The sequence below is a fragment of the Ricinus communis genome, chromosome 9 (assembly GCF_019578655.1).
Source record: "Ricinus communis isolate WT05 ecotype wild-type chromosome 9, ASM1957865v1, whole genome shotgun sequence".
In the NCBI taxonomy this organism is placed as follows: Eukaryota; Viridiplantae; Streptophyta; class Magnoliopsida; order Malpighiales; family Euphorbiaceae; genus Ricinus; species Ricinus communis.
Genome location: NC_063264.1, coordinates 27,525,358 through 27,545,551, shown reverse-complemented (window position 1 = coordinate 27,545,551; position 20,194 = coordinate 27,525,358). Strand labels below are relative to the sequence as shown.

At 31.4% G+C, this 20,194-nt stretch overlaps 1 protein-coding gene across 2 annotated transcripts; it reads right to left on the bottom strand.

Moving 5' to 3' along the window:
- Nucleotides 1–2,844: 2,844 nt before the first annotated feature.
- Nucleotides 2,845–17,812, bottom strand: LOC8265315. Of its 2 annotated transcripts, XM_048379245.1 has the most exons (12): nucleotides 17,491–17,803; nucleotides 16,230–16,294; nucleotides 15,340–15,438; nucleotides 14,643–14,775; nucleotides 14,246–14,305; nucleotides 12,173–12,232; nucleotides 9,257–9,379; nucleotides 7,980–8,051; nucleotides 7,595–7,732; nucleotides 5,295–5,450; nucleotides 4,246–4,350; nucleotides 2,845–3,274 (listed from the first exon to the last, which is right to left on the bottom strand). In XM_048379245.1, exons 1-12 carry the CDS (start codon nucleotides 17,713–17,715, stop codon nucleotides 3,245–3,247), a joined length of 1,266 nt encoding a protein of 421 aa, XP_048235202.1. In that variant the 5' UTR covers nucleotides 17,716–17,803; the 3' UTR covers nucleotides 2,845–3,244. The 2 variants fall into 2 exon arrangements, 1 of the variants encoding a protein (XP_048235202.1); XR_007217335.1 differs by lacking the exon at nucleotides 2,845–3,274 and having other exon boundaries at nucleotides 4,312–4,350; nucleotides 5,295–5,461; nucleotides 17,491–17,812.
- Between the last annotated feature and the right edge of the window lie 2,382 nt (nucleotides 17,813–20,194).

Here is a 20,194-nt window from a genome sequence, read left to right as displayed (position 1 = left end):
TCAGGTGATGATGGAAGAGATGGATAAAGAGAAAGACAGGTGGAGATCAAGCTTAAGATATACCAGCAGCTCTTTTCTTTTCTTTTGTTCCTTTTTTGAGATATATGTACTTGGCCATTGTAACATACCAACAGCTTTTTTTCTTTACATTCAAAGAGTAAAAGAACTTATGCTTTAACAACAAATGCATAAAAGGTTATTTTAGGAAGTTACTAAGCTGTGAGACCCATTAGAACTAGGGGTGATTACCCCAACCATTAGCCATTTTTTAAAATCTAACCAATTCATTAATTCTAAATTTAAACCGTTAGTATCGGTTAATCGGTATTTATAGTATAGTTAATTGAATTTTTTAATTTTTAACTATATTAAATTTTATAAAATTTTCTTTAAAAAAATTAATATTTTAGTATATTTCTCCTTCTCTTCAATTAGTCTATAAATTAATAATAATAATGATAATATTATTAATATATTGTTTTAAATTAGACTTATTTCTTTATAAGAAATATTAAATATATTTATATAAATTAATACTAAATATATAACAAATATGAACATTACACATATATATATAATAATTATAGTAAATATAATAATTATACATATATATATATATATGTATATATATAAAATCGGATGGTTAACCGAATCATCAGTTTTTTTACATAGAAAATCGAAACCAAAATCAAAAATTTAAAATTTAAAAAAAAAAAAAAAAATCAAAACCATCGGTTTAGTTAACTTATTTTATCGGTTTAATTTTTTGATTTTAGACCGATTTTTCAATTTGATCGGTTTTTTGATCACCCCTAATTATAACAACTTTAACATTAAACTCACAAAATATTTTGAATATTCCCGATGAGTATTTAGTTAGTTAAATCTAAATAAAAGGATTTTAATATATTAAATAAAATGCAAATCTCGACTAATGAATTAGATATAAATTTAAGGGTAAATAGTAATTGATTCTAATTTTAATCATAAAAAAATAGAAATTTAATTATATATTTAAATGATAAATTATTTTTCTAAGTATGCAATGATTTTTAATTCTAAAAATGCCATATCACACATATTTATAAAATTAGTTTTATATATAGTTAATAAATATTTTTAAAATAATTTTATATTTTTTGCATTGATAAGAAAATCAAATATTGTACATTTTCTTAACAAAGACATTTAAAAATATTTTAATCAATATTATTTTTTAAAATAAGATAAATAATTACGAATCGTTAAGAATTCTATTAAGTTTTTTTATACTCATATAACTAAAATAACATTAATAGTCTTGTAAAGCGTGGATAAGCAAATAATTAATTTCAAATGAAAATTTAAGTAGAAAAGTTAATATATTCCAACCTAACTATTTTCTCTATTTAAATCCTCCCTTAAGCTTCTCCTCATTTGTAGCGAAACAACAGCAGCAGCAGCAGCATCACCCCTACAAATCACAAACGGTTAATCGTAAAACACGTAAAATCACACATTCTTTCTACAAAAAGCCACAAATTACATCCCATCCTTTTCCATTCTCTTCTTTCTTTAATAAGAGAAGTTGAGAAATCAAGAAACAGAAACCCAGAAAAAGGAAGAAAAGAAAAATGACTCTTAAGTTTTGGTTAGTATTTCTCCTGGTGGCCTTAGCCATGGTGGCACACCATGCAACAGCCACCGGCCCCAGAAACTCCACCGGCAGGCTGGTCGGGGATGAGGTGGGCGAAGAAGAGGTGATGCTGGACTCGGAGGCGAGCCGCAGGGTGTTGGCTTCTGGTAAAAGGTACCTTAGCTATGCAGCGTTGAAAGCAAATATGACACCATGCATGAAGCGAGGACGTTCTTACTATTACTGCAAACAGCTCGCACGTAAAAAGGTTAACCCTTACAAGCGTGCTTGCACTGTCATCACTAAATGTTATAGGTACACCCATTTAAATAAATAAATAAATAATGTACCATTTTTTTTTTCTAATTATTAGTAATTGAAAGAAAAAAAAAAAGGAACAGCACCATTAATTATATATTTGTGCTTTGATGCGGAAGAGAGAAGGGAGAAAAAAAGAAGGAAAAAGACTTGTATCAATTTGTTTTAGATCATGGGTTTTGCATTTTCAAGAAATGTCTCTTGTATTTCAGGTTGCTGCATGATGTTGTTGTTGTTGTTCTTGTTGCTGCTCTTTTTGGGTAGTTGAAATTTATTTTTTTATTTTTCTGGGTGTTCTTTTTAAATGAAGTATATATATATATATATATATATATATATATATATATATATATATATATATATATATATATATATATATATATATAATACAAGCTTATTATTTAGATTTTTCATTCTCAAGATGGTCATTTTTTTTCTTTATATATTATATTATATTAATTTGAGATCAAGACAACTAAAATGAAGGGGAGATTATTTTGATTTTGTTTAGATATGTTCTTCCTGCCCTTTTGTTTCATTATTATTAAGTGATTATCAGGTAAATTTCAGGAATAGCTTACTAGATCTTGATCATCATCAAGAACAATAAAGCCAAAATTTCCAGATTTAACATCAAATTTTGTTTAGTTAGTGGTTTTGGATTCATGTGATCAGTGCTTATGCATTGGTTTGAATTTTATCTAAATTTTCATGTGATTTATATATTGCTCAAACTCAGACTCTTGATAAAGAAACATCAACAAGTATTAGATTTTGCTGGATTATAATCTTCATCAGTTTCCTGTGAGCTTCCATGTTAGTGATGTTAAACATTGAAGCAATATACCTCTAAAAGACATTGACCAAAAAAATATATATATACCTCTAAAAGGAAACTAAGAGGAACATCGGAGATAAGAATTCACCATTAAGAAAAAAAACTGTACCTTCACTCAGTGGAGGACCATGAATTTGGCCTCTTTTAACAACTGTCACACACATTACAAAACAAGGCAAACTTAAGGAACATGAGAAACGTATTACAAAGTTGTTTTCTGAGCACATGAACCTATAGCAGCTGCAGAACATAGTTGCCAAATCGCTGAAAGAATAGGGTAAAAACAAAAATGAGAGCGAAAAGAAAGACAGATACAAACAGCTACAACTAAACCTCTTCGGCAGCCTCAAACAGGGTAAACATAAAACTTGGAGAGAGAGAGAGGGAGAGAGAAAGAGAGAGAGCTTGGGAGAACTACAAATACTACATTGAGAGGCGTGGCCAGCGTACGAAAAGGGAGGGGTAAAACAGCTTCAGAAAAACCACCATCTCCTTCTCCGACTCTGCGATAAAATACAAACACAAGTCACAAAATCACAGGATTTCCACAAATTGTAGTTGTACTGCCATCATAGTTAGATCATGTGTAAATGCTGCCACAACTAAATTATAGCAACCAGAAAAATGACTAGCAATTACTGGTGGAACCACAAGTGGATTAAATTTGGCACTTCCCCAATGTAATAAGTGAATGTAACTTAAGGTGCTGGAAGCCTAACTCCTCCCAAAAATCCAACAGATGCAATCCTATATATGTACCAACTATAGAATCACTTGTACATAACATCAGAAAGAGGTGGTAGCTTATCTCCTATTCTGATACACATGCATGCACCACTTGTTATTAGAGACCTTATTCCTCAATTTGCTATTCAAATATAAGTTATTTCTCCCCTTTTTCCTTCAATAAGACAAGAAATTGCAGGAAACATACCTCCTTTCCAAATAAATCAATGAATTCTACAATTAAATCTTAATCTACATGAGACCCAAAATCTCAACTGAAGCTACTATGAGATTGAGACTCAGTCTCTCAATTGTATATCATTTTGCTGAACAGAATGTGAAAATAAAATATAGCACTGCTATGTTATGCTTATAGGAAATTTTTGTATGGATCATACAGCTAAATATAATAAGCCTTTATCCACAGCTTGAGCGACCTTTATCACAAACTAGAAAGTGACAACACACATCTGCAGATATGTTTGACAAACATTCATGAGCTTTCACAGGTTAAGGAACAGAATGCAGACTGCAGAACCATGAACTGTACAACTTATCATACCAGAATTAATCATGCTTGAGTAATTAACAGGACCATCCAAGAATTATCTAAATGACTGGCATGGTTATATAAGACAATCCAACTGATGGAAATATTCCACATAATAATTTTGCTACTTTTGCTAAAGTCAAGCTCCTTGTGATATTGGTAAAAGAATTGGAACTTAAAGGGAAACAAGAATTAAACCTTTTTATCCTTATCCTGTGATTGTAATATGATAGGCCGGGAAAGGACCCCAGTATTGCTGTTTTGAATATATGGCCGCACCTTCTCCTCCAAAAGCTCATTCAACTGCCAATTAAAATAAACACAGAGAATATTGGTGATTCATGGGGTTTTAGAAAGCCTCATAGAGGAAAGGGATCAGGCAAAGGAGAAAGAAAATTAAAAAGATAAAATGAAATAAAAAAAGCTGCACCAAATATACAGCATCTGTACACCAGAAAATCCTTCTTGTAAACATTGCATAAGTACATTTGGAAGCTCATATATATGAATGCATAATGCAATTTTACAAGTTCATTATCTATTTTAACCTCTCCCTTCAAGTGCGACTCTGACCATTTTAGCACTTGCATAATTCAACATTAACTCAGGAAAAGGCCAAGTTAAACAGCTTCAAATGCTGCCTTCAAGCAACGTTGTTCTAAAAAAAAGAAAAGAAGCTGCCAAGAACAAAAACGTTGACTCGTGTTTTGTTGAGAAGCTGCCGAAAGTGGCAGCAGGATGTTCATGATACCAAGATCACATGAAATATTCAATTGCACTGAAGATACATTTTCTCACAAGTTGGCAAAGTAGCATTTTCAGCAATGTCAGTGGCAATAAGGTCCTAAATTAAGAACTTCTATACCCACAAGTCCATCATAATTCTAGCATTGCAAAATCAAAATCAAAATAATGTTCTCACAATTATGCTGCAACAATAAACCGATATAAATTTCTCACAGGTTTCATAAGTAAATTCCACCTAAAAATGTAAAAGCTCTCTAACTTGGCACAAACTTCAAAGAATCAAAAAGTCAAATATTTGACATTTACGAAGCTTTTCAAAAGAGACTTTCAGAAAAGAACATCACAGAAATGTGGTCACAACATAATACATTAATGTCCTGCATCATGATTGTGACTTAAACTAAATCTGAAATTTGCAAATGAAAGTCTATTATAAACATTGTCGTGGAGAGATCCACAACAAGTTATATAATTGGGAGAGCAGATGCAAGCTAACCAACCTTTTCTTGGCGCCATTTACTTTCCCATTGTGCATCCAAAATTTTGTCAGCAATTTCTCTCTGTGCATTCAGAAGAACCGTCATCTCATAGAAACTTTCTGGATTTTTAAGGTCTTCCTCACTCCAGAATGAGGCATTCAATGGAAGCTCCAGATCCTGTCAGCAAACTGCAGTTAGCCACATTGAACATTTAGACAGAAACAAGCAAGACAATCCACAAAACTTGTTGATTCTGAAAACTGTACATGCACAAATGCAAACAATTTATTGAATTATCTGGAGAAGGGGACTCAATGCAGGCTATTCAATATTGACCACCACATACAAATTTAATTTTCCTTTTTTTTTATAACACATCTTCCAAGAAGTCATCTGAAAAAAGGTCTTTGATTGCCAGGGTTTTGTTCAGAAAACATAGCAACTCTATTTTACTTAAAAGGACTTGAGAGTTAATCTAGGTACAACCATGAGACCTGCGAGCTCCAACATTAATTTTTATGTGACATTGCCAATAAGCTCATGCCTCGGCACAGAGGCTAAAATAAGCAAAAGGCTGTTGCTTGGCCACAACCATCTTGTCCTTTTGTTTTTCTTTTTCTTTTTTTACACGTTTTAGTTGATTCAGAAAACATAAAGAGGGTACAGTCAAACTTTTTGACACCAGAAAAATTAACTTGAAGACATGAATTCAGCATTATCCCTTAAGAAGAAGACCCTGAAAGATGTTGATGACAGCATTAGAGCAGGAAGAATGAAATGGAAGAGCATCGCTGCTATGTTTTATAACTGGGAAACACCTCTCCAGCCAAAAGGGTTAAGGTTTTACATGAACTGCCCAGGCCAATCATGCTTTATGGCACTGATGTCAGGCTCAGGCATTTGTTTTAGGGATTGAAAGAGTGAGTTGTGGATGAACTGCGAATGAAAAGTATCCCAAAGAACTGGAAAGACATAATTTAATTGAAGAAAATATAAGCAGAATTACCCATATACCTAGTGGTTTTTAGGCTAGATATGATATCAAACCTACAAGTATAGTTCATCTCCAGGCATTTTGGGCTCCCCTCATCCCAACAGGCAACAATATGGTATCTTAAATAAGCCAAATGTCCACGTGCACATTGCAAAGTATAGATAAAAAAGTTCTCAGTAAGTAGTTCTCATATTATAGGAATAGGATTGATTAGGAAACATGGAAGGCTTCTCTTTGTGGTCAGAGGGGGGCCTGCAGTTTGCAGGACCGTGGGACTCAAACCTGAGTTCCCACACACGCCTCCACAGAAGCATCACACTGCCAGTAGGCTAATTGTCTAGTGGCATGGCTAATGAGCATATGTAATTGAGTTGAAATATAAAGTTTTGGTATGCGGTGTTGGGAGTTGATGAGATGAAATTATTATATATTATGCCTTTGATGGAGATTTATCATTGAAAGTAGACTGCTAATATGTACATTAAACCATATTATGCTGCATTTATCTTTATTTTAAAATGGCCTCTTATGGATAAATTTTGACAACCTTTATATTTTAGATAAAATAAATTCTTTTAGAGGTAGAATAAACTAAGAAAAACCTGAAGGTCTAGCCTCCTGCAGCACAGGTCTTCGAATGCACCAGTTAACGAGCAATTACATTCAAATAGAACAAAATAAAAACAAAAAGGGCAAGCATGACAAAAAACATGATAAATGTTGAAGTAGTAAGAAAAATTTACTTCTAAAAGCATCTAAATGAAACATAACTCTAGAAGTTGAATTGATTGGTAAGATTCAACTCGAGAATCCATCTCTAACATAGGATCACATAAGCTGATGGCCAATAATATTTCCAGTATGAATCAACTAAGTTCTCAATGTATTTCCAAAATTTCAAATATTTCAAATTGAACAGTGAACATAACGTATGCTTGTTATCTTGATTCCATTTTAGAACAGTCACTTGGTGTTTTAGTATTAATTTTCAGAGACCTTGCTTCCTTATAGAGCATCCTTTCTACCATTGGCAAAAATATGTACGGGTGTGCCACAACCATCAAACGTTTATCTTTGTCCTGTTTTCTTCCCTCCTCTAGGAACAGGAAGAAAACAAAAAGCCAGATGCAAATCATATATGTTTTTGTTTCCCAAGTCCAAATTATTGATGCTAAAGAGACAGCAAGTAGAACCTATGAGAGGCTTGTTTTAATGCCATTGTTTAGTTAAGTCACTGACTCTGATTTCTAACAATTGACATGATGAAAATGTGCATAACCATCAAAGAATAAGAAACAATAGACAACTCAGGACAATAAATACTCACACCCCAGTTCTGCGGCCGTGGTGGAGGGTCAAACTTCATGACCTCTGCCTCGAGTGCCTTTTGGGCCTTGTAATACGGAATATTTTTCACAATTACAGGATCCTCCCTGGCACGGACAGGATCTATGGAGATCAAGGCCTATGAAGAATAAGTAAATTCAAATCTTAAAATCTTATGGAAAAAAGACCTGCATGCAAATTTACTGAGTAATTGTAAATTAAGTGCTCAGAACTTTGAATGGCAATTGGCAACATAACAAATGCAAATAGCAGGGAGATGTCAAATGTTTAGCACTAAATATCAACAGAGTCAACACAGTGAACCTCACATACAAACGATATGCAGCAACTTTAAATAATAACATTTAGACAAGAAAGTTGCTTACTTCCTGCAAGTACTCCCAACCAGGTTTTCGTTTTGCTACCACATCTCGCAGTTGATCATACCTCATAGATTCCTAAACCAGCAGAAATCAGATTGTTAAAGGAAGGCATTCTGTCAATCATGCTTTAACAAACTGTTATAAATACGATGAAAATTTTAGTGCACAGCCATAGATGGGCAGGAAAGTTGTTTTTGTCTTCTAAACAAGCAAAATCATTAAGCAACAAAAGAAAAGAGATATACAAAGTGGAAAACAAGAAATCTTCTAAATATTACCTAAAAGAAAGCATGAAGCAAAAAGCTGCAATTGTCTTTTTTATGTGTAATACTTGTTTCAGTGGTTTGCTTCTTGTTTTGATTATGACGCAGCAGTTGCATGCTCAAAAATCATATTAAGATAATTTGCACATCAAGTACTGCAAAACTTAAACAAAGACATTTAAGCACCAATATAGAATTACTAGGAGACCCGACAAAATCCATAACAGCCAAGTTGACAAAACTCGAATCATCTCTTCTATTTCTTTTCTTTTTTTCTTTTTAAGGAATAGTAGGGATGTCATTGTAATTACATGATTTTTACATTTCATAGTACTATAATTTATATGCAGAGCCAGTTGATTGAAGAGTTGGAGTCTGCTTAAGAAACAATATTTCAAACCTTTTCTTCTACACCTACAACTGTGGGAGGCTTCTACATGTTGTTTCTTTAAGAAAATGATCACAGCAAGTCAACAGATATCGGAAACCGTGTGTCAATTTTGCTTCCATATGTATGACTATTCATGCTAAAACTCCTTAAGAAGATCCTTAGTGACATTTAACTAAATTAAAAGATTTTACCACACTAATTACTGTGCATTAGTTGATTGTTTACAGAAATTGTTAAATGAGACATAAATGATTAACGGTTAATGGTTTTATTTGTTTTACATATGGGATAACATTTCAGAGAACAAATTCAGACTCACTTTCCACCCTCTTCAGCTTTAGTATCAAGAAACAAGAGGCACATCCAGTAACAAGTGGAGACATACTAGCACAGCACATAGCTTTTGCAAAATCCCCCCATCAAATCATAAGCAATAAATAAAAAAATAAACAGTCGGAAGAAAGACATGCACATTACCACCACTTCACTTACCACAGGCTAAATTAGTTGAGATAATGAGCCAAAGAACCATGCTTTTCATGAAACAATTGCAACAATATAACGTTGAAAATTACATAAAATAGGACCACACTACAGAGAAAAAAGGGAAGCAGAATGGAATCAACCTTGTACTGCCACCAAATCTTTTGCTTGACATCATCATCATAGTCAAATCCACCCACAATTTGAGGCAAGGAAAATAACCAAAATGCAGCAATGCTTGGATCTTTCATGCTGTCTACTATATGCTGAAATAGAAAACAAAAACAAAATTATACCATCACATAAAAATCTGAATCAAGTAGTATAAATATCAAATGCACAATTGCTGGTCTAAAATTGTTTGTTATTTCACTACGACTAGATAAAAGATTAATAGAGAGAATTTTTCATTGCCTGAGTAACCACCTACCACAGTAGAATTGCTAAGAGAATGGAGCATTTTAACATGAACAAGAAACAGGATAATTGTAAACCATAAATTAAGTTAACTACCAGTTAGAAGTTCTGCAAAAAAATCTTATCTCTTTAACAACCAAAAGACCATTACAACAAATTAGGACCAGTTTGGCATTGCTTATTCCCACCTACTTTTGGTCTTTTATTTCTTTTCTTTTTTTTTTTTTCTATAGCTACTTCTTGGAATCCAACTCTTGGAAGAAGCAAAGTAAAACATGCTTCTCCAAAAGCAGGTTCCAAAAAGAGAAACAGTATAAATAGAAAAATAAAAATTCAAATTTTAAAAGCATGTTGCCCTACAGCAATGTCAAACTGACCCTTAGATACACCCAAAACAGTCCACTTAAATTATGCCAACAGTCACTTCATGTAATTATACTGCTATTTAAGACTTTACAGATTAAAAATAGCTCAATTTTAATAGGAATATTTTGTTACTCAAACAAAAATATTCATACACCATGTGGACAGGAAAAGCAAGTCAAAATGTCAGCTGATAGAGGATCCTCATACTGGATAAAGAGGTGGACAATTCCCATGCCCATATTTTCGCTTTAAGAAACCTGCTAATGAAAACATAACCGGACAATGTAGGGTAACTGAGATTTTAAAAGATGACGTTTACTTGGTCAATGACCACTCAATCCATCAAAAGAGTTCCCAGGCTATGGCATAAGGGTAAAGTAAAAATAAGGAAAAGAAATCAAGCTGGACCTGCATTCTGCCTCAATTATCACATTATTTCAGAAACTTAAGTTGTGGAATTTTGACCATGTTATAATAGATAACTTTTGGCTTTGTGATCCACTCAATTGTAGCTTACAGCAGCCTCAGCTCATTTAGAAGCCAGCAATTAAATGAAGGGAAATTCAGATTAATGAAAATGATGATAAGATATGGATAGCTTTATTAGCAGTATAACTTTAAAGAGTAGCATAATGACTAAAAGTTAATTTTCTAGATATCTATACCACCTTAATAAGTCAAACTTGGTTGGGTACATAATGAACCCAGAAAAAATGAGGCACAGGCTAGGTTCTTAAGCAAATTGAATCAAGCTGAGCCCTTTATGTAGCCAAGGCTAAATAAATCGTGTATGCTTAGTTTAATCACAGCCAAATTACAATAACTTTGACATGTAAGAGTTTTTCCTGAACCCAATATTGACATGGAATGGTTCATTGTGGTCTGCTAGTATATTGAAGTATGAACAGACTCAAGAGCCTTCCACACATTATCCTAAACATGAATACAAGGTAACAAAAACAAACACTACTAGCACGCATAATGTGAGCCCACAGGTTCAGTGAGCAAGTCGCTAGTTTTATATACTAAGTTGCAAAAATTTGGTTACCACCCAATCAAAATAAAACAAAATGGCAGCTTAAAAACTCTTATTCCCATAATTTTTGGGTCAGTTTGGCATTGATGTCCGGCAACCAGCTTTTAAGAATTTGTATATATAATTTTTTTTTCTAGTCTTGCTTTTGGGACATACTTTTGAAGAAAGCTTGGTTTACTTTTCATCTCCCAAAACTGAATTCCCAAAAGCAGCTATAAAAAATAAAAGAAGAATAAAATAAAAAAAGCAGGTGCCTCTACACCACCAAACAGACTCTGTAGTATCCATGAGGACTAGAATAAAGCACATAATATCCACACAATATTAGAAAAAAGTTATACAAATGCTTTTGTTGGCCCAATGGGAAAGGATAGCTATTTTCAGCATTCTAATAAGCTAAGCGGAAAGATAGATTTGGTAAAATCCAATTCTTTAGCACTTCAGAATTAAAAAAAAAGTGATACCAGATAAAATAAGCCAATCATAAATCTAGAAAACAATAGAAGGCTAACAATATTTCTGAGGTGCATGCCTGTGCATCACAGAAAAATCTCCTCGTAAATCAGCACAGGAGCAAATGCACTTGTAAGTAAAGGACCATTATCAGTTTCCACCAACCCAACCACAAGTGACGTATCATAATAATAATAACATGATAACAACAAAGCTCCATGTAATTTGACAAGTTAATCCAATCATTTGACCACAAGGGAGGCCATCTTAATTATTAATATTATTATTATTATTATTATAATAATAATAATAATAATAATAATAATAATAATAATAATAATAAATAACCACCAAAACTCCATGTATTTCGAATATTTAATCCAGTCATTTGAATTTTACTAATTTTAGACAATTTTATCAAACTCGTCAGTATTAATAAAAAAAAAAATAACTTAAAATAATTCTTAATCGGACTTTTCAGTATAATTTTTTATAGAAAGCGATAAAAAGAAAAGCTCTTTTATTCAATTTTGAATGATGAAATAAAATTGCAACTAATGGAAGAAACTTAGCTAAAAGTGCCAAAATTAAATAAAATTGAATCAAATTGTTAAAATGTGGAAAGCTTTGGCATTTTATTTTTTACTAATTGGCTAGAAATAAACAAAAAGCAGATCCACCTTTTTCATAACAATTCAGTAAATTATGAACATTTGAGAGCTATAAGCTGCATCTTCGTTTATATATGAAGGAAATAAAGCTCGACTCACAAGAAGAGAACACCAACCTCGTACGGATAGTCCATCTTTTTCAATATGTTATAGGCTTTCCATGGAGGTTCCATGATCTGTGCAAAATGAGAAACTGTATGAGAATGGACAATTTACCAATCAAGTATGAGAAAGTAAATCAACAATCCAACACAACAAAAAAGGACAAAAGCTCAATTTGGCCCCTGAACTTTCACGCAAGGGCTAAATAACTTGTTTTTTACCTTTATGGACTAATAAATACATAACTTTGCATTTCAGGCCAAATAAGTTCAATTTCTGACAAAATAGAGATTGTAAAAGTCACGCGCCTTATTAGTATTAGTTTATATTTTTTCACATAAAAAAGAAAAAAAGAAGTTTTAAACATAATGCTTAAAATTATACAGGGAAGAGAGAGAGCTAAAGTCTCCATCTTCTTCTTCTTTGCCATTGTTGCCTTCTTCACAAAACCACCATTGCAACACCCATTCTCTGTCATCCCATTTTTTCCAGCAAACATACACCCATACAACTTAGGTCAAAATCCCTCATCATGTTTTTCTTTTTTTACTTTTTCTTTTTAACATAAACGCAACCCTCATTTCTTACTCTGTTTCACCAAAAAAGAAGAAAGAAAGAAATTAAAATGTGCATGGGTTGTAAATTGCACACGAGAAATTCCCTGGCCCAAAAAGATAGGCAGATGGTTAATGGGTTTCAATTTGGCACCATGAATTTTCACTCTTGCGGCTGAAATGAAAGGATTGGTAGGTGAGAGAGAGAGAGAGAGAGAGAGAGAGAGTTGAATTGGTTGTTGTTGATGATGTTGTATATAAAAATTGTTTTTAGGTAGATGAGAAGATAGAGAGCTTTCTTTCCCATGCTCACCACATTCTCAGTAGTCAAATTCAAAGTGTTTAAAAAGTTTTTGATAAAATGCCTGAATGAAATGAGGTTATTTGGACTTTGTTAATCTCTGGTTCATTAAATGTCAATTGTCTATATATCGCTACTGATTTATCTGTCAAGAGGTTAGAAGCAATGAAAGATGTAATAGCATTTAGCTTTTTGGCTTGACTTGTGCCACTAATTAATGATGTTGATTTAAAATTGTATATGAGGGTTTTTGTTTGATCAGATAAAGTGAGAAGAAGGAATAAAAAAGAGATAAAAAACCATAATTTTAAATTTTTTTAATTATTTAATCAAAAACTAATGTACTGCTCACTTGCTTTACTATAGCATCAATATGAAATGCTATTTAACTATTAAAAAAAGTGGTAATAGGCCATAAATTGTAACTTGTTTATTAAAATGGCCATAAAGGCCCAAAGCAGGTTATTTGGCCCTCGAGCAAAAGTTTAGGGGTCAAATTGAGCTTTTGACCAAATAAAAAATAAGAAACTTTTATTCTCAAACGTCTAAGCAACACAAAGCTGGATACTATCCGATGTTATCAATAAAGACTCCCAGGTAAATACATCAGTAATCATCAAAGTAATGGTCTGAACTTGAGCATTTCCTAGCAAACCAATTTTGTCTACTAGAGTTTTCACCAAGTTTTCCTTCTGAATGGAAACAATGTAACTCATCTAATATTCCTCTTGCCACTTAGGATTTACAGAGGCAAACGGAATAGCAGAGCTTTTTCTAAATACAGAAATGCAGAAGCAAAAGAACTGAAGGAACCAGTAAAGTATATGAGCATTAATTCTGATTCAAAGAAACCAAGGCCATGCTTCATTACTGCATTATTAATATCCTTTCAAAAATTACCAAAGAACACGTATCACCAGTTGATAATGAAGTTTCAGAAGAATAGGTAGCTGGTTGATAATTTAGATGTTGCATGGCTCTACACTTATGTTCTCAGACATCGTAACTCAAAAGGATGATGCTAATACCAGAGAGGTGTGCAAAAGAAAACAGATTTGTTAAGCCACAGCCTCTGCAAACATGAAATAAAGTGCACACTTGCTATTTAGATGCTAATTGCTCTCAAGTTTATGCATGCATCTTATTCAAAATCAGGAGCTAATGGCAAGAGATTTGCAAAACTAATGCAGTGAAATAAGGAAAATGAGAAAAAAAAAACCTGGATAACTCACATCATCTGCAGAGATCCTGACTTGTAATTTGTGTTTGCATTCAGGACAGCCCATCACACCCTGAAACATCAGTATTGTGTCTAAGGATCATACCCTAATAATTCAAGTTCAGAAAATTTTATGCAGCAAGCAAAGATGGGTAAAATGTGATCTCCACTTGCCTCAGTAATGCAAAAAACAAAAAGTCACAAAAAGTCTATACTACCCATTTCTTTCTAGACTATATTAGAAGAGGACTACACACTACACTGTGAGGATACATATCTGACGGTAATAGGTGAAGCAAGTAGACAGGACCTTTCATCATCAAGAAAATAGCTAATAAAGTTTAACAGGATTATGATGCACTAGGAGAGAGAATATCTTAAAGAACTGTGCATGGAAATATTAATTTCACCGTTCCATCACAGGTTGGACAGTCTTTTGATGGCAAAGGCATGTTTAGATCCATAGTGGATGGAAGGTGCACCAGCTCCGCCCGATTGTCAGAAATAGCTTCTGCAACACATTCAGCTGTTGCCTTCTCTCCACTGCAAAAGGGGTAAAAAAAACACATGTATTAGGAAATAAGTAAAAACAGCAACTTGAAATAGATGAAATAGCTCAAAGATAAAAGTGGCTGCCCAAGCTGCAAAACTGTAGCCCCTTTATTTGCAAACCCAAGACATTTACCAATATAGTACAGTGAAATGTGAGTCATGTGACCCTTGAAACACAAAAAATATAGTGTAAATCAGTGCATAGTTTGTCACACATTCAAATCTCTATAACATAATACCTCTGCAGATGATTACACTATAAAATCAAGCTCAGCATATACTGTTGTGAGAGAATGAATATGCAAAAGCAGATCCTTTTGAGATACAGAATAAAGAGTTTGAATGAAAGATTAATGTTACTGTATATATCACTATTTGCGACAGTGCGATTTGGTTCCTATGCACTGTAGTAGTATTCTAATCAGGGAAATTAAAATCTCTTTTATTACACAACTGCCACTAGAGGTATTTTTTAAAAGGTATTGGTACAAGTTTGATCCTTTTTACTATTTATCAGTTTCTCTTTATCTTGGAGAATTTTGTGGAGCGAGCTACCTCTTCAAGTTGCAAGTTCTCACTTGGTAGTGCACCTGTCCTGACCCTCTGCACATATTACACCGCAATGCCTGCCATCCATTGCAAGTATGACAATTCCTGCATCACACAAACCAATATCATGTAATAAGGAACTTCATATCAGTTAACATCTAGAGTTATTTAGCCACATTCAAATAAGACCATGATGATAAAATAATGAGGTATAAAAGTGCAAGTACATCGAATTTAAATTTCTTTCACATCTTGGCAATTCAACTAAAATTTGTAAGAAAGATGAGTAATTTTATCCCTTTAAAATCCTTCTGGTCCAAGCCCCAGTTTCAATAATTAAAGGTACCGCATAAAAAAAGGAATTATTATGCACAAATAAAAGAATTATGTGAAACAAACCTCACTGAATGGAGAAAATGAATCAACCTAGCTAGCGCATTGATATGAAATGGTTATCCTTCAAACATTTCAATGAAACCTCCATATCCAGAACGAAGTGTTTGATTTAATATGATGAATATCAATACACAAAACATGAGATGTTTGAGGCACCACCAGCGTTTATAGATGAAAGTAAATAGAACCAAGTATTCAAACATAAATATGTTAAGAAAGATAATAAAAAAAAAAAACGAAAACATAGCTCTAGCACTTTGTTTTACGAAATATTTTTCCACAAAACCCATTTTAAGACAAACAAGTTCGCAAATTTTTTGTAATGTTAGAAAAAAAATTCATAGTATAGTTTTAGCAGCAGGAAAAAGGATATTTTTTCTTAAGAGATGGAAAAACTAGCATTCAGAATTTATTGTAATACAATAAAAAACACCGTTTATAAGATAACAAGTGCCACACTACAATAGGATAAGTTTTTAATGGAAAGGAAAGACAGGCACCTTTGACATATCACCTTCTTTCCCAGTTCCAGAGCAATATCATAGGTCCCAAGAGTAGCAACAGCCTGTAATCAAGAACGGAATTTTTTTAGTGGCACTTCTAGCATCGTACTAAAGTTGAATTACATACGTATGTATGCATCAATCATAAATTTAACTGCAATCAAATCTGACTCTGTCAGATATCGATAAATTTGATAGCCAAGAAGATACTAGCCCACAAACCAATCCATGGACATGAACCCAGGGATTTATTTTATCCAGAAGCAAATTTAAACAAACAGAATGTCATTCATATTACTAAATAATGAACGTAATTCAAGTGCCTATGAATTAGTGAAAGAACCAATATCACTGTGTCCCAAAATCCAAAGTAGAACCAAAAAACCCACCAAAACACCAATTTCAAAATCAAACATCTCATGTCATCCATTTAACCAATTGGTAAGCATGAAAACCAAATTATCCAATTGATAGAATTTGGAAACTGGCACAAAGAATATTTCATGTACAATATAAAATTCAATGAAAATGACTCAGAACATCGTGACCCATTTAAGTGAAGAGCAAATACAATCCAGTGGACGACTATGTTATCAAAGTTTGAAACACCAATACAAAATCTAGAGTTAGAATGCAACTTGATACATAAATGAACAAATACTACTTGGTAACCTATTTAATCTGAGGAACAGAACTACCATTAACCCATTAAGCCTAACATGAGTCACAACCAAAAAAAAGAAAAAGAAAATTGTAAGATTAGAACTTGGATACTTAATCAACAAATTCATCACGCCATATAAACAAAAGCAAACTCACCACTTTAAATTTTAAAATAAGCATAAAACTTAACATACATAGAAACAAAAAGGGTAACCAAAACCAACAACCAAATTAAAAGTGGAAGAAAAAAAAATGCCTAAAATGATTGCATTAACAAGTAGAAGTGAAAAGAACCGAACAATTCTCTAATATTTGCATAGTAACAACAGATTAAAGACTAAAGAGACACCACTTTAAATTTCAACATAAGCATAGAACTTAGCAACATGCATATTGCAAGAAATAAAGAGTGATCACAATTGATCAAAAGGGAAAACCATAATCAACAACCAAATTACAAAATGCAAGAAACTATCTAAAAAGAATGTATTAAGCAAATAACAACTAGAAGTGAAAAAAAAAAGGGACTAATTCTCTTTACATAATTACAATAGATTAAAAGAGTAATAAGCAGAGAGATAAGAAGGTGGTATACAAAGACAGAAAGATAAGAGAGCTTGGATATGAGTTCAGGGACACCAAAGCCACGAGGAGCAGAACCGGCAATGTCAAAAGCAAGAGTGAAAGGAGACAAAACTACTTTAATTGGGAACTCAAAAATGTCAATCAATTGTTGTCCATAGCGAGATGTTAAGTGTTTGTATTGGGTGTCCGCAAACTGCTTTACACTCTTTACAAGACGCTCGGTTCCTCTTGACATGGCTAAGCCAGAGAGAGACGGAGAGGATAATAGAGCTTTCTTTGAGTATCTATCGATGAATAAGATGGTTTTCTATGTTATTCTGAATTTGGATTAGGGGACTCCGGTACCAAACACTTCTATTTTTATTTTTATTTTTTCATCTTGTTTAGGGTAGGGTCGAAAAAATGCTATTTGCCTCGAGCTAAGACATAATAAATATATTTCATATTAAAAAAAATATTAAATTTAATCTAATAATAACTCATCTATCACTCAAAATTTTAATAAAAAAAAAATTAAATTGATCGCATTAATTGCTATAAATATTTTAATAGAAATTTTATGATTTTTCATCAATTTTAATTATTTTTTATATAAATTTATATAAATTTACATATTATACTATTATTAAGATACATTTATTATATTTCTGCTTCAGATAAATAGTATTGTCTTTTACTTTTATACTCAAGCACATATTTTTTTTAGAAAAAATGTATAAATAAATTCTTAAAATTTTTACTAAAATGAAATTAAACTCTTTAAATTTAAAATAGTTTCATTATATTTAAAAATTTTGAAAATATAACAGTTGGTGCTAACTCTATTTTAATTATTAATGATGGTGTTAATTTTTTTTATTAAGGTGAAGAAAATATTATCATTTTATGATTATATACCAGTAAAATTAAGGTTAATTATTCCTTACATGCACAAAATTTATATCTATATATATGAAAGTAGTGTTTTACATAAATTTTCTTTCTCTTATTTGATAATTTATATAAATTTTAATACTAGTTCTCTAAATTATGAAAATTTTAGTTGTTTTAGTGTATAAAAGAGCATTATATGAACTAATAAGTTTATTAAATTATTAAATTACATTAAAATGTAATATCTTATTTATTATAAGAAATTTAAGCTATTAAGATCAAGTTAGTGTTTACCATCTATTCTCGTAAGTAATATTTTCTAACACTACTTTTTATATTTCACATAGCAAGTTATATAATTTCTAAATTTATATTTTTAATTTTTATAGGGTATCTATCTATCTTTAAGAGAGTATTGTATTACCTCCATTGTTGTAGATGTCCCATTTGGTATATATACGTCACTTGACATAAAGAATTAGTATAGACTTTAGCTCTTCCTGAGGAGTTCGTTGCAATTTTTATTTTTTCATTATATAAATAACTAATTATAAGTTTAATAATTTTTTTAATACCACAACATGTCATAATTTTTGATAAAAAAAAACATAATAACTCTTCATCTCAAGTGTTGCTTTTAATATTTTTTTTAATATTTTTGAAAAACTTTCATGTAATTGCTCTTTCATCTTAAATCTTACATATTCTATACCACTTATTCTTTCTTCATCTTAGTTGTTTTCTTTTTTTTATTTTTTATTTTTTATAAGTTATTAGTAAAGAACTATCTATTTTACTTTAAAAATGAAGTAATTGGATAATAACTTAATAAATTCAATTACTGATGTAATAAACCGATGCAAAGATTAGGTCAAAAAATTATTTTTTATACTCAGTTTTGATATTTTATTTTCCAATTATTGGTATAGAACAATAACGCAACTTTTTATTTTCTAAACAGAGCAATGCAACGTGGAGGTAGAATATGGATTCTTAACTTTTTTTTCATGCAGAAGAAGGAATCCTTTTGTTTCATTTTCAATCATTTTTATTCTTTTATATCTATAATATATATAAAAGCAAGACTCACTTGAAGTGTTTTATGATTTTAATGCATTGCTTTAGATTGCAGTAACTTATTAATTTTAACTTTTATAAAAGAATAATTCTATTTTTTTTTATATTTTTAAAACTATATTAATTGCAATTAATATTAACATATATATATAATATATATTATGCTAATTTTGTATCTCATGATCTTTTTTAGGCTAATTTTGTATCTCATAATCTCTTTTTTGATAATTAAAAAGCATTATTTATCACCACAACCATTATAATATAAATCACCATTTTATTTTTCATATATCTATATTTTTCATCTCTACTTTCATTTCCAATTTTATTTTTTATCTCCATTTTCAAATTAAATTAAACAGTAAGTGATGGAGGAGAACGCAAGAAATTTATATTTATTTAAGCAATAATAAGCACTTTCTCTTTAGTGCATTCTCTTTACATTCTCCCTATCATTAAGACATATAGCATATGATTTAAACTTATTATAAATAAAATTGAGAAAACTAACTTCAATGACATTGTTCTTAAATTGTTCAATTCTCAGGATAATTTTACTTTAATACCTCTCATTCTATTTTGTTTTTTCACAATTTTAATACTTAACTTTTCTATTTAAACTATATTTTAACATGAATAACTTTTGCATATTTTTTTTTAAAATAGTTGTTTATAAATAAAATTTTAGGATGGACTAAATACACTATATCTAGTTTTTCACTTTTTAATTTTTATTAAATATTAGCTTATTTAAATATAATGAG

Bases quoted from the DNA above. Each gene is read 5' to 3' on its own strand.
- LOC8265315 (XM_048379245.1), bottom strand. From the start codon at position 17,715: ATGTCAAGAGGAACCGAGCGTCTTGTAAAGAGTGTAAAGCAGTTTGCG. The intron at 16,295-17,490 runs GTATACCACCTT...TCTTGATTACAG, and splicing joins TCTCTTATCTTTCTGTCTTT to GCTGTTGCTACTCTTGGGAC. The intron at 9,380-12,172 runs GTTGGTGTTCTC...TTTCTATTTCAG, and splicing joins AGATGGACTATCCGTACGAG to CATATAGTAGACAGCATGAA.